At 41.4% G+C, this 15,171-nt stretch overlaps 1 protein-coding gene across 2 annotated transcripts; it reads right to left on the bottom strand.

Annotated features, from left to right (window-relative positions):
* Positions 1-12,084: 12,084 nt before the first annotated feature.
* LOC115149848 (cytokine-like protein 1) lies at positions 12,085-14,052 on the bottom strand. Of its 2 annotated transcripts, XM_029692662.1 has the most exons (5): positions 13,944-14,052; positions 13,209-13,317; positions 13,075-13,119; positions 12,554-12,700; positions 12,085-12,241 (listed from the first exon to the last, which is right to left on the bottom strand). In XM_029692662.1, the coding sequence occupies exons 2-5, from the start codon at positions 13,245-13,247 to the stop codon at positions 12,137-12,139; spliced, it is 336 nt and encodes a 111-aa protein (XP_029548522.1). In that variant the 5' UTR covers positions 13,248-13,317; positions 13,944-14,052; the 3' UTR covers positions 12,085-12,136. The 2 variants fall into 2 exon arrangements, with proteins under 2 accessions (XP_029548522.1, XP_029548521.1); XM_029692661.1 differs by lacking the exon at positions 13,944-14,052 and having other exon boundaries at positions 13,209-13,452.
* Positions 14,053-15,171: the final 1,119 nt, after the last annotated feature.

The following is a 15,171-nucleotide window of genomic DNA, read 5'->3' as shown; positions in this document are numbered from 1 at the left end:
GCATTAAAACGCACATAAATACTGCTTCAGCAAGCCCTTAATATAAACAACAAGTGTCTGATCTTTCTTTTACAGGCCAATTTAATTCAGCAAACCAGAGAATGGTTTCTGCCACCCTTTGGCAAAATTACTGAGCTTTACAACGTGGCACATGCATTGTTTTAGTGCAATGTCACAGAACATAATCTGACCCCCTGACCCCCCAATGCGTGAGTGTTTGTTTGCTTTTTTGCATAATGACACGCAATAAAAGTTGGATAAGGCAAATATGTTACCCTGTAATGATTATCAGCATTGCAATTATGCTATATTAAGAGGAGGGGATTGGACCTCCAAACAAGCCACATGCTGACGGTTAAAGAGGAATTATCTTTTTAACAAGGTTGCATGTTTCCCTAATTAAACTTAATTTCATTCTATTACGATGAATATTACAAACCTAACATTTTCTGCCTTTTTTATTTTATTTTTACATTACTGTAACAAACTACTTCAACAGCATTGTCTCTGGTTTAAGGGTTCTTCCTTTAAAGGGGCAATCTGAAGTTCAAACAATAACAAAGCGTTAAACCCCACCCCTGATTTGTTAAAAAGCTAAGGGATGGGACTGGATAAATGTTATACCACTCTCAAATTCATAGAAAGGGCTATGTTGCAAGGACTAAGCATCAATGAGATCAAAATTGTAGTTTTAACCATGTTTTGAGGCTATACAGTGTTGGTTTACAATTACTTTGTTTACAAACAAAAGAGTAAAAAAACATATATTTTGGGTTCTCATGGGGTAATTGAACTAAGCTCATTAGTCATTTATAAGATATATTCTTCAAGAATATAAATCATGAATTTAAAAGTGAAATAAAAATGCATGTAGCAATAGCAGAGTGCCCCTTTAAAGCAGACTGGAACGTTGTCACTGCATTTAAACATAAACAGTGAAATACGGGATGGTCACCTTGGACCACCAATGCCTCTCCAAACACAAACCATTTGAAATAACTGGAAACAAAAGGGCATTACTGTAGTGGCATACAAAAACATTTGCAAACATTGTTGTCAAACATAAACAGTGATAACCAAACTCAACACATTTCTTCTCAAACAGCATGGTCAGAAAAGGGTTGCCCTCCTACGCTTGTGCAGCAACAGCATACACTACACAGGACAATTAGACTCAGCTGAATAGGTCAGGGGGTGTTTCTATACATTTCTACCTGTCCCACCCTGATTAGGGTTCCTTGAGAAACATTGGCCAACAATTTGGTTCCCACCCTGTCACAATAGATGAAACAGAACGTCATAGTGAACGAGAGGCAGATGATGTACAAAATGATAAGAGGAAAAGGTAGGAAACGTGTACTTTTGTATTTTTCGTCTGTTTTGTATATATTTCCATTTATTTTCAATCTCTTTTCCATTTGAAATTAAATATACCTTCCGGTAACCCAATGTGACTCAATGTGAGTCTCAATGTCACTCAATGTGGCACGGATCCGCTATTTTTTAGACCTTATAGCCAGATCCTCCATCAGAAGCTAGCCAGCTAATTAGCTACTAGCCATTTAGGCATTGTTAGCCACTTTCTTTCTGCACAGACACCAGACGTTTTTTTTAGCCTGGATAATACTTGCCAGCATCGGACTGTTTTCTCTGCTACAACGCCGGATTCCTGCTGTCTGGACCCTTTGTCGACACGGCGCCCCGCCGTACCACCACGACTGGTCCGCCGACTTAACTCCATCCGCTGTGCCCTCAACCGGCCTTCGCCGGACGTCGGAGCAGACTCTTCTACTTACCCTGGCCTGCTACTTTAAACGCTGTGTCTCCCGCATGCTAGCGTAGTAACGACTATCCCGCGGCTTCCCTGTTCCATCTATTGCTGTCCATCTATGATCACTTGGCTACATAGCTGATGCCTGCTGGACTGTTCTTTAATCACGGTACTCCATTTTGTTTATTTTTTGTTTATCTGTCGGCCACAACTCAGGGACTGTGTGTAGTTAACCGACCCTCTCTGCCCATTCATCGTCATTTTACCTGTTGTTGTTGTCTTAGCTGATTAGCTGTTGTTATCTTACCCGTTATTGTCTTAGCTAGCTCTCCCAATCAACACCTGTGATTGCTTTATGCCTCGCTTTATGTCTCTCTCAAATGTCAATATGCCTTGCACACTGTTGTTTAGGATAGTTATTATTGTCTTAGTTTACTGCGGAGCCCCTAGTACCACTCAACATGCCTCAGATACCTCCTTTGTCCCACCTCCCACACGTGATGACCTCACCCAGCATAACTAGCCCGTCCAGAGATGCAACCTCTCTTATCATCACTCGGTGCCTGGGTTTACCTCCACTGTACCCGCACCCCACTATTCCCCTATCTGTACATTATGCCCTGAATCTATTCTACCAAGCCCAGAAATCTGATCCTTTTATTCTCTGTGCCCATCACACTAGACGACTAGTTATGACAGCCATCCTACTCCTCCTCTGTTCCTCGGGTGATGTGGCGGTGAACCCAGGCCCTGCGTGTCCCCAGGCTCTCTTATGTAGAGGTCGACCGATTATGATTTTTCAACGCCGATACCGATTATTGGAGGACCAAAAAAGCCGGTACCGATTAATCGGACGATTTTTTGGGGGGGCTTGTATTTATTTATTTGTAATAATGACAATTACAACAATACTGAATGAACACTTATTTTAACTTAATATAATACATCAATTAAATCAATTTAGTCTCAAATAAATAATGAAACATGTTCAATTTGGTTTAAATAATGCAAAAACAAAGTGTTGGAGAAGAAAGTAAAAGTGCAATATGTGCCATGTAAAAAAGCTAACGTTTAAGTTCCTTGCTCAGAACATGAGAACATATGAAAGCTGGTGGTTCCTTTTAACATGAGTCTTCAATATTCCCAGGTAAGATGTTTTAGGTTGTAGTTATTATAGGACTATTTCTCTCTATACGATTTGTACTTCATATACATTTGACTATTGGATGTTCTTATAGGCACTTTAGTATTGCGAGTGTAGCAATATAGCTTCCGTCCCTCTCCTCGCTCCTACCTGGGCTCGAACCAGGAACACATCGACAACAGCCACCCTCGAAGCAGCGTTACCCATGTAGAGGAAGGGAAAAAACTACTCCAAGTCTCAGAGCGAGTGATGTTTGAAACGCTATTAGCGCGCACCCGGCCAACTAGCTAGCCATTTCATATCGGTTACACCAGCCTAATCTTGGGAGTTGACAGGCTTGAAGTCATAAACAGCGCAATGCATTGCGAAGGGCTGCTGGCAAAACGCAGGAAAGTGCTATTTTTAATGAATGCTTACGAGCCTGCTGGTGCCTACCATCGCTCAGTCAGACTGCTCTATCAAATCATAGACTTAATTATAACACACAGAAACACGAGCCTTAGGTCATTAATATGGTCGAATCTGGAAACTATCATCTCGAAAACAAAACGTTATTCCTGCTACATTGCACAACCTTCAGTGTTATGTCATAATTACGTACAATTCTGGCAAATTAGTTCGCAACGAGCCAGGCGGCCCAAACTGTTGCATATACCCTGACTGCGTGCAATGAACGCAAAATGACACAATTTCACCTGGTTAATATTGCCTGCTAACCTGGATTTCTTTTAGCTAAATATGCAGGTTTAAAAATATATACTTCTGTGTATTGATTTTAAGAAAGGCATTGATGTTTATGGTTAGGTACAGTCGTGCAACGATTGTGCTTTTTTCGCAAATGCGCTTTTGTTAAATCATCCCCGTTTGGCGAAGTCGGCTGTCTTTGTTAGGAAGAAATAGTCTTCACAGTTCGCAACGAGCCAGGCGGTCCAAACTGCTGCATATATCCTGACTCTGTTTGCAAGAGAAGTGACACATTTTCCCTAGTTAAAAGAAATTCATGTTAGCAGGCAATATTAACTAAATATGCAGGTTTAAAAATATATACTTGTGTATTGATTTTAAGAAAAGCATTGATGTTTATGGTTGGAGCAATGTGTACCTAAGCGATTATATGCAACGCAGGACAGGCTAGATAAACTAGTAATATCATCAACCATGTGTAGTTAACTAGTGATTATGATTGATTGATTTTTTATAAGATAAGTTTAATGCTAGCTAGCAACTTACCTTAGCTTCTTACTGCATTTGCGTAACCTCGTGGAGTGCAATGTAAAGCAGGTGGTTAGAGCATTGGACTAGTTAACCGTAAGGTTGCAAGATTGAATCCCTGAGCTGACAAGGTAAAAATCTGTCGTTCTGCCACTGAACAAGGCAGTTAACCCACTGTTCCTTGGCCGTCATTGAAAATAAGAATGTGTTCTTAACTGACTTGCCTAGTTAAATAAAGGTCTAAAAATAATAATAATAATAAATAAATAAAAAATCGGTGTCCAAAAATACCGATTTCCGATTGTTATGAAAACTCGAAATCGGCCCTAATTAATCGGCCATTCCGATTAACCGGTCGACCTCTACTCTCATGTGTTGACTTCTGTAACCGAAAAAGCCTTCGTTTCATGCATGTTAACATCAGAAGCCTCCTCCCTAAGTTTGTTTTACTCACTGCTTTAGCACACTCCGCCAACCCTGATGTCCTTGCCATGTCTGAATCCTGGCTAAGGAAGGCCACCAAAAATTCGGAGATTTCCATCCCCAACTACAACATTTTCCGTCAAGATAGAACTGCCAAAAGGGGGAGGAGTTGCAATTTACTGCAGAGATAGCCTGCAAAGTTCTGTCATACTTTCCAGGTCTATGCCCAAACAGTTTGAGCTTCTAATTTTAAAAATGAATCTCTCCAGAAATAAGTCTCTCACTGCCACCTGTTATAGACTGCCCTCAGCTCCCAGCTGTTCCCTGGACACCATATGTGAATTGATTGCACCCCATCTATCTTCAGAGTTCGTCCTGCTAGGTGACCTAAACTGGGATATGCTTAACACCCCGGCAGTCCTACAATCTAAGCTAGATGCCCTCAATCTCACACAAATTATCAAGGAACCCACCAGGTACAACCCTAAATCCGTAAACATGGTCACCCTCATAGATATTATCCTGACCAACTTGCCCTCCAAATACACCTCTGCTGTTTTCAATCGGGATCTCAGCGATCACTGCCTCATTGCCTGCATCCGCTATGGGTCCGCGGTCAAAAGACCACCCCTCATCACTGTCAAATGCTCCCTAAAACACTTCAGCGAGCAGGTCTTTCTAATCAACCTGGCTCGGGTATCCTGGAAGGATATTGACCCCATCCCGTCAGTTGAGGATGCCTGGTCGTTCTTTAAAAGTAATTTCCTCACCATCTTAAAACCTCTTATGGCTAGGGGGCAGTATTTTCACGGCTGGATAAAAAACGTACCCGATTTAATCTGATTATTAGTCCTGCCCAGAAACTAGAATATGCATATAATTATTAGCTTTGGATAGAAAACACTCCAAAGTTTCTAAAACTGTTTGAATGGTGTCTGTGAGTATAACAGAATTCCTATGGCAGGCAAAAACCTGAGAAGGTTCTGTTCAGGAAGTACCCTGTCTGAACATTTCTTGCCCTTGTTGATTCTCTCTATCTATTACAAGGGATCTCTGCTGTTACGTGACACTTCCCACGTCTCCAATGGGGTCTCAGAGCCCGGGAAAAACAGGAATGACGTAATTCAAAGCCCTGGCTGAAACACACGAGAGCAAAAGCTAAGTGGGCTATCAGTGGAGAAATGCTTAGGCTCGTGACCTGCCCCGCCCCCGTCTTTCGGTTTTTCCCTCAGTTTACAGACATGCAGATTCCCGGTCGGAATATTATCGCTTTTCTACGAGATAAATTGCATAAAAATTGGTTTTAAACAGCGGTTGACATGCTTCGAAGTACGGTAATGGAATATTTAGAATTTTTTTGTCACGTTCTGCGCCATGCGCACGACCGTGATTTACCATTGGGATAGTGTCTAGAACGCACGAACAAAACGTCGTTGATGGAACATAACGATGGATTATTTGGGACCAAACCAACATTTGTTATTGAAGTAGAAGTCCTGGGAGTGCATTCTGACGAAGAACAGGAAAGGTAAGACCATTTTTCTTATAGGAAATGTGATTTTGGTGAAGGCTAAACTGGTTGGGTGTCTAAATAGCTAGCCCGTGATGGCTGGGCTATGTACTTAGAATATTGCAAAATGTGCTTCATCCAAAAAGCTATTTTAAAATCGGACATATCGAGTGCATAGAGGAGTTCTGTATCTATAATTCTTAAAATAATTGTTATGCTTTTTGTGAACGTTTATCGTGAGTAATTTAGTAAATTCACCGGAAGTGTTCGGTGGGAATGCTAGTTCTGAACGTCACATGCTAATGTAAAAAGCTGGTTTTTGATATAAATATGAACTTGATTGAACAGACATGCATGTATTGTATAACATAATGTCCTAGGTGTGTCATCTGATGAAGATAATCAAAGGTTAGTGCTGCATTTAGTTGTGGTTTTGTTTTTTGTGACATTATATGCTAGCTTGAAAAATGGGTGTCTGATTATTTCTGGCTGGGTACTCTGCTGACATAATCTAATGTTTTGCTTTCGCTGTAAAGCCTTTTTGAAATCGGACAGTGTGATTAGATTAACGAGAGTCTTGTCTTTAAATAGCTGTAAAATAGTCATATGTTTGAAAAATGGAAGTTTTCAGATTTTAGAGGAGTTTGTATTTCGCGCCACGCCCATCATTGGATATTGGAGCAGACGTTCCGCTAGCGGAACATCTAGATGTAAGAGGTTAAATAAGCATGCCCCTTTCAAAAAATGTAGAACTAAGAAAAGATATAGCCCTTGGTTCACTCCAGACCTGACTGCCCTCGACCAGCACAAAAACATACTGTGGCGGACTGCACTAGCATCGAATAGTCCACGCGATATGCAACTTTTCAGGGAAATCAGGAACCAATACATGCAGTCAGTCTGGAAAGCAAATGCTAGCTCTTTCAAACAGATATTTGCATCCTGTAGCTCTAACTCCAAAAAGTTTTGGGACCATGTAAAGTCCATGGAGAATAAGAGCACCTCCTCCAAGCTGCCCACTGCACTGAGGCTAGGTAACACTGTCACCACTGATAAATCCACGATAATTGATCATTTCAATAAGCATTTCTCTACGGCTGGCCATGCTTTCCTCCTGGCTACCCCAACCCCGGCCAACAGCCCCGCTCCCCCCGCAGCTACTTGCCCAAGTCTCCCCAGCTTCTCCTTCACCCAAATCCAGATAGCAAATGTTGTGAAAGAGCTGCAAAACCTGGACCCGTACAAATCAGCTGGGCTAGACAATCTGGACCCTCTCTTTCTAAAATGATCCGCCATTGTTGCAACCCCTATTACCAGTCTGTTCAACCTCTCTTTCGTATCATCCGAGATCCCTAAAGATTGGAAAGCTGCCGCAGTCATCCCCCTCTTCAAAGGGGGTGACACTCTAGACCCAAACTGTTATAGACCTATATCCATCCTGCCCTGCCTTTCTAAAGTCTTCGAAAGCCAAGTTAATAAACAGATCACAGACCATTTCGAATCCCACCGTACCTTCTCCTCTGTGCAATCTGGTTTCCGAGCTGGTCACGGGTGCACCTCAGCCACGCTCAAGGTAGTAAATTATATCATAACTGCCATCGATAAAAGACAGTACTGTGCAGCCGTCTTCATCGACCTGGCCAAGGCTTTCGACTCTGTCAATCACCATATCCTTATCGGCAGACTCAACAGCCTTGGTTTCTCAAATGACTGCCTCGCCTGGTTCACCAACAACTTCTCAGACAGTGTTCAGTGTGTCAAATCGGAGGGCCTGTTGTCCGGACCTCTGGCAGTCTCTGTGGGGGCACCACAGGGTTCAATTTCCAGGCCAACTCTTTTCTCTGTATATATCAACGATGTCGCTCTTGCTGCAGGTGATTCCCTGATCCACCTCAACGCAAACGACATCATTCTGTATACATCTGGCCCTTCTTTGGACACTGTGTTAACTAACCTTCAAACAAGCTTCAATGCCATACAACACTCCTTCTGTGGCCTCCAACTGCTCTTAAACGCTAGTAAAACCAAATATATGCTTTTCAACCGTTCGCTGACCGCACCCGCCCGCCCGACTAGCATCACTACTCTGGACGGTTCTGTTCTAACTTAGAATATGTGGACAAGTACAAATACAGAGGTGTCTGGCTAGACTGTAAACTCTCCTTCCAGACTCATATTAAACATCTCCAATCCAAAATTAAATCTAGAATTGTCTTCCTATTTCGTGACCAAGCCTGCTTCACTCATGCCGCCAAACATACCCTTGTAAAACTGACTATCCTACCGATCCTCGACTTCGTTGATGTCATTTACAAAATAGCTTCCAACACTCTACTCAGCAAACTGGATGCAGTCTATCACAGTGCCATCCGTTTTGTCACCAAAGCCCCATATACCACCCACCACTGCGACTTGTATGCTCTAGTCGGCTGGCCCTCGCTACATATTCGTCGCCAGACCCACTGACGCACTGGCTCCAGGTCATTTATAAGTCTATGCTAGGTAAAGCTCTGCCATATCTCCGCTCACTGGTCACGATAACAACACCCACCAGTAGCATGCACTCCAGCAGGTATATCTCACTGGTCGTCCCCAAAGCCAACACCTCCTTTGGCCACCTTTCCTTCCAGTTCTCTGCTGCCAATGACTGGTACGAATTGCAAAAATCGCTGAAGCTGGAGACTTATATTTCCCTCACTAACTTTAAACATCAGCTATCTGAGCAGCTAACCGATCGCTGCAGCTGTACATAGCCCATCTGTAAATAGCCCACCCAATCTACCTACCTCATCCCCATATTGTTTTTATTTACTTTTCTGCTCTTTTGCACACCAGTATTTCTACTTGCACATCATCATCTACTCATCCATCACTCCAGTGTTAATTTGCTAAACTGTAATTACTTCACTACTAGGGCCTATTTATTGCCTTAAACCTCACACCATTTGCACACAGTATATAGACTTTCTTCTTTTTCTCTATTGACTGTATGCTTGTTTATTCTATGTGTCATTCTGTGTTTTATTTTTTTTTTTTGTCATTTAGCAGACACTCTTATCCAGAGCAACTTACAGTAGTGAATGCATACATTTCATAAATTTTTGATTTTTTTCCCCTGTACTGGTCCCCCGTGGGAATCAAACCCACAACCCTGGTGTTACAAATACCATGCTCTACCAACTGAGCCACTTCGGGACTGTGTTGTTGTTTGTGTCGCACAGCTTTGCTTTATCTTAGCCAGGTCGCAGTTGTAAATGAGAACTTGTTCTCAACAAGCTTACCTGGTTAAATAAAGTTTTTTTTTTTTTTTATAAAATAAAAAAACTTTCAAATATTCTAAGCCAGACCAGATAAACAAAACAGCCATCTATCTTGCCACAACCTAGTCCAACAATCTTATCCCAAGACCCAACTTTGGGTCCCCATCACTAGGCAAACAGTAATTTGAGCAAATACCTAATCTGCAAAGGGATTTGTGGTTAGACTTTACTTAAGTTGTTCTTATTTCTGTAAAGTACAAGTAACACTGTAATTACATTGTCAAATACTGTAATACTTCAGCTTCCCAACAGAGAGCGGCACTTAATCAAATATTTTGTATATCTTGGAAAGTCATTGCAGTTGTAAAACAGTGGGTGGCTTGTATTTGAAGTATGTATTTCTCTATGTGTGGATTATAATAATATCTATAGTTCCCCATCTTCTCTTTAACAGTGCAGCTTGATTCTTCCTATATACTTATTTTACTCCCTCTCACCCAGCAAACACAAATAGATAATTAAAGGTAGACTCAGCGATATGAGATAGATGCAGAAAGTAAATTGGGGCAATTTCTGCCAGGCTCAACTTCTCCGCTATGTTGGTGCCGTCTACCTTGCAGCGCAATGAGCATATGCACATGCGCAGATACTGTGTGAGAGCGAAGTCCTGCATCTCACTCATGTCAATATCTGCTCGTGGCAACGTTATTTCGCTGAGTCTACCTTTAATGCTTTCCGATTTCTACAGCTGCACTAGATGGAGGATCCGTGACACATACTGTATCTTAGGGGAGGCCTCCTGCCAAATCCCGAGAAAAGATATCTGGTGGATTCAAAACCTTGTGATGAGTAAGATTGATATCTTGTAAAGTATCAATTAAGTCGAAAAGTATTATACATTTTTCCCAGTTTGCCTTTGGAACACATGTAATATAAAATTGGTCCAGAATATACAGTGGAAATTGGAAACAGCTGACAAGCAATATCAGTTCACTCTCATAGTGGTTATAATAAGTACCATCTAACAGTGTGTTCCTACACTAAACCTATTCATGTGTGTTACCCATTTATCTAAAAATGTATAGGTATTTGATTTTTAGTAAGGACACTGTGAGAAAGTCATATATATGTTTAAAATGTTATTTAATTGACCTTTCTCACCTGTGTCAGACATGTAAGGCACAATCCATTCTGAGGGACTCCCAGCATCCCTTGTTTGATGAATATACAGTATATTGCTTCCCTCAGAGTGAAGATACAGGCTCCCCAAGTTCAAAACAAATAGGTCTAAACTCTCCTTCATGCCAGCTGCTATCAGCTTTCTCAATAAACTGTATTAATACGATTAGCTGTGTACATATTGTTGCATGTGTTGTTTTGGTGTATATTTATTGTCATGTACTCTGTGCTAAATTAATAGCCCCCTGGGGATAATAAAGAGTACTCTACAACAGATCTCAAAGGGGTGTGGAAACACAATCACCTAGATTAACAGGCTAGCAAGACAGAGGATGAGCAAGAGAATATGGTTTGTATGTTACAAAGAAAGTAGAAAATACTGCACCAATATTTCAGTAAAGCAGTATAATAGCTTATAGAGTTCATCATTTGATGGTTTCTGTTCAACAAATGTTGTGTGTTTAAGCAGATAGTATCACAACACCACCAACGTTTATTGGTGAAGTCTTCATCTCATGGTCTTGGCACACAATGTCTAGTCTGGGACATCATTTCGATAAACAGGGTAAGGGTCTTGGAACACAATGTCTCGGTCTGGGCCTTGGTCATGGACAAGAGCATGGTTTTTGTAGTCAAGATTCACCACTGAGTACGATCTCTTATCAGAGTATTTTAACTAACTAGGAGTGACAACTCAGAAGTGCAGGAAACTCCATTTTTCCATATGGAAGCCAGAAGGTGTGTCCCCCCCCCATTTTAACTGTCTTGGTCTGATCTACAGTATGGGTCTCTAGAGTCTTGACTTAATCTCTGCGAGAAACATTACGTTTGTCTGAATCCTAACAGTCTGAGAAACATTGTCCGATTGGCAAAACAACCAAGGCAAGCACAACTTGCTAGCGAATGGTTGCAATCAATTGAAATTGCGCTTGCTACTCACACAACACATTTGAAAGCTCACGCGCATAAAAAAAGTTGTTTTATTACATGCATATAACTAATACACATATGTATAGCCTACTGCACCAATTACAAGAAAATGCAATCATGATTAAGTATAGCCTACATCTGAACAAGATACATTACTAGAGTTTAGGTTAAAGACTAGGCCTAGTCATACAATCAGCATGAGGTAATCAATCTTTTCTCAGGGAAGTACGAGCTGGGACCTCAGTATGTATGAAGAGTTATGGAAACATACAAGATATTTGGATAAATAAGGCATGCCTTTTGAATGTGGTAGGTGGTAGGTAAGCAGCGGTAAGTGAGGCACACAAACATTTTGGTTTATTCTGGTAAAAGGTTTTCATCAGAATAGCTGGTATTCAGCTAATTTCCTGTGGAAAGTTCTCCATTTGAAATGTAACCACAGTCACATGCCATCTAACATGAGACCTCACTTGGACAAAAAACTCAAATCTTTAGGCTTACAGGTTAGAAATTAAACTATGTCGGCATGTTTCTTTAGCTACAGTTGTATGTGTGTGTGTGTGTGTGTGTGTGTGTGTGTGTGTGTGTGTGTGTGTGTGTGTGTGTGTGTGTGTGTGTGTGTGTGTGAAAGAGTTTACGTGCCCTCACAATTATATTCCTGTGTGTGTGTGTGTGTGTTGTGTATGTGTGTTTGTCTCTGGATGGGCTCATCTCTTCTCTTCCACCAGCAGCTGGAGCCTGTCCTCTCTGTAGTGAGGGGTACTCTGGCCAGTCTCAATGGCCTCACAGTCATCTGTAAAATACACTAGGTCCTGTGGGGAGGTCAAACAGTCACACTAAGGCATACACGACATCTCCAACTGCAGAATGCGATTGCACAGCTGACTGAAATGTCGACAGATAATAAACTACAGAAGCAATTATCTGAAATGCTCCAACTCACATGGTCATTGTCGTTATATAACGGTTGGCAAGACAGCACAAACAGACCTGGAACCAGGCTAGTTATTCCCTGCACCACATCCAGAGTAGGCTATGACAGACCTTTTTTTTCTTAAAAAATTAATTATTCTGGCTATGAGAGACAGCATGGTTCATTCCTCTGCAGAGCTGAGCAGACATACCCGATAACAGATTCTGTTGATGATTCTGTACAGGTTGGTGACTTTCCGCTTCAACAACACGATCCTGGGTCGCTCTCTGCAGTACTGCGTAGGAAGGTTCTCCATGACATAGAGGAAGTCACTGAGCTTAGTATTGATGCACGAATTCTATAGGGAAATAATAATGGTATTGTAAATCCTATAGCTCAATGGATATTATACTATTTTGAATGAAAAGGTTTCACATAAACAAGTTCAGTTACTGGGGTAAAACAATGTTTTTATATGAATTTAAATCAATTGTCAAGATATGTTTATAAGCTTTATATTGGCATCCAACAACATTATGGAATGTATGCATATTCTAGTCTACGTCAAACGTAGGTATTGCATCACCAACTCATTACAGCTGCTGCAACATAACCCAATGAGACATCAAATCAGATGCAGGTTCACTCTGTCAACTTTATGTTAAATATTGACGTTTGAGAATCTACCTTTTGTTCACATCAATAGGATGGTGTTGTACTATAACAACTCACTTGCACATCCAGAAACATCTTGGGCAGAATTTCAACGCACGTTTTCTGCAACAGAAAAAGTTAAAATTAGAAAACATTTGGTTACATTAGAAAACGGTTTAATCAAATCAATAATGTAATTTGGAATAGCTCACCGTGCGATGATAATTGTATAGTTTTTCCAAAAGGCCCATTATTTCCTTGCTCAAGCCGAGCACTCGGGAATAGCATGTCGGTGGTGCACAGTCAGCCAACCAAATAAAACTGAAGAAACACAACAAAAGTGTAAGTCTCATCTTTCAGCCGTTGTTGCGTCGGTCAAAACAGGCTTATTATGTTTAGGCAACTAGACAAGAGCTTTACAACACGAGTGTGCTTCGCCCAGCACCATTGCAGATTATAGTTGGACCGAAAAAAAAAAAGTGATGATGACGTCGAAGAAAAATATTTCACTCTCCTATGCATTTTGGAAACAAGTGTATGGAATATGATACGCCGTTTGGGTCTTTGCGTGTCAAAAAAGATACACGTCAAATAACACTATTTGATGCGCAACAAAGTGCATCATCCCATTTTGTAACAATCCACACATCACAATCAAAATGTATTAATGCATATTTTGTTAACCATCGTCCGCAAAATGATTTTGTTCACCCACACCAGAAGCGATTAGGACATGCATGTTGAAATATCAATACAAACTGAACCAATTATATTAATTTGGAGACAGGTCGAAAAGCATTAAACATGTATGGTAATTTAGCTAGCTACTTTGCTGTTGCAAGCTAATTTGTCCTGTGATATAACCATTGGGTTGTTATTTCACATGAAATGTACAAGGTCCTCTACTCCGACAATTAATCCACAGATGAGAAAGGAATTCGGTTTACCGTTTTATCGATCTCTCGCCTTCCTCAGGTTTCTTCTTATTTTGGATTTAATATGGCTGTTGGCAACCAACTTTATAGCATTACTACAACCTACCTAATGTAACCGATGTGAAATGGCTAGTTAGTTAGCGGTGGTGCGCGCTAATAGCGTTTCAATCAGTGACGTCACTCGCTCTGAGACCTGAAGTAGGGTTTACCCTTGCGTTGCAAGGGCCGCGGCTTTTGTGGCGCGATGGGTAACGATGCTTCGTGGGTGTCAGTTGTTGATGCGTGCAAGGGTCCCTGGTTCAAGCCCAGGTTGGGGCGAAGAGAGGGACGGAACTTACACTAACACCATACCGGACTCGAGAAAATGGATTTTGTCCTCCAACACCACACTCGATCAAGGCATGCAGGTTGAAATATCAAACCGAGGTAAAAACAGTTTCAGGTTGGATATTCGCCTGTAGTTTTCCTTGTAACACGGAACCCATACCGGCTGAACGCATGCGTCATCGTGCATACATTTATTTTGTCTTCCACACCAAACGCGATCACGACACGCAGGTTAAAATATCAAAACAAACTCTGAACCAATTATATTGATTTGGGGACAGGTCGAAAAGCAGTAAACATTTATGGCAATTTAGCTAGCTAGCTTGCACTTGCTAGCTAATTTGTCCTATTTAGCTAGCTTGCTGTTGTTGAAAGTTGCCAATCGCAATATAAAGTCAAGAGAAGAAAAAGCCTGGAAGGAAGAGAGATTTTTATTTATTTATTTTTATATCACCTTTATTTAACCAGGTAGGCAAGTTGAGAACAAGTTCTAATTTACAACAGAGAGAACTGGAAGGAGAGGCGGCCAAAGGAGGAATTGGCTTTGGGGGTGACAATTGAGATATACCTGCTGGAACGCATGCTACGGGTGGGTGCAGCTATGGTGACCAGCGAGCAGAGATAAGGCGGGACTTTACCTAGCAGGGTCTTGTAGATGACCTGGAGCCAGTAGGTTTGGCGACGAGTATGAAGCGAGGGCCAGCCAACGAGAGCGTACAGGTCGCTGTGGTGGGTAGTATATGGGGCTTTGGTGACAAAATGGATGGCACTGTGATAGACTGCATCCAATTTGTTGAGTAGGGTGTTGGAGGCTATTTTGTAAATGACATCGCCAAAGTCTAGATGACTACAAACGATTCAGTTGACCGTTTTATGTGTGGATTAATTGGAGGAGTAGAGGACCTTGTGCATT

Source organism: Salmo trutta, chromosome 16, assembly GCF_901001165.1.
Source record: "Salmo trutta chromosome 16, fSalTru1.1, whole genome shotgun sequence".
In the NCBI taxonomy this organism is placed as follows: Eukaryota; Metazoa; Chordata; class Actinopteri; order Salmoniformes; family Salmonidae; genus Salmo; species Salmo trutta.
The sequence above is the reverse complement of the archived record's forward strand: the minus strand, read 5'-3'. Positions and strand labels throughout refer to the sequence as shown.

Excerpts from the sequence above, each read along its gene's own strand:
- LOC115149848 (XM_029692661.1), bottom strand. The coding sequence starts at position 13,349 with ATGAGACTTACACTTTTGTTGTGTTTCTTCAGTTTTATTTGGTTGGCT. Across the intron at positions 13,120-13,208 it reads TATACAATTATCATCGCACG|AAAACGTGCGTTGAAATTCT; the intron begins GTGAGCTATTCC and ends TTTCTGTTGCAG. Across the intron at positions 12,701-13,074 it reads AGATGTTTCTGGATGTGCAA|AATTCGTGCATCAATACTAA; the intron begins GTGAGTTGTTAT and ends ATTTCCCTATAG.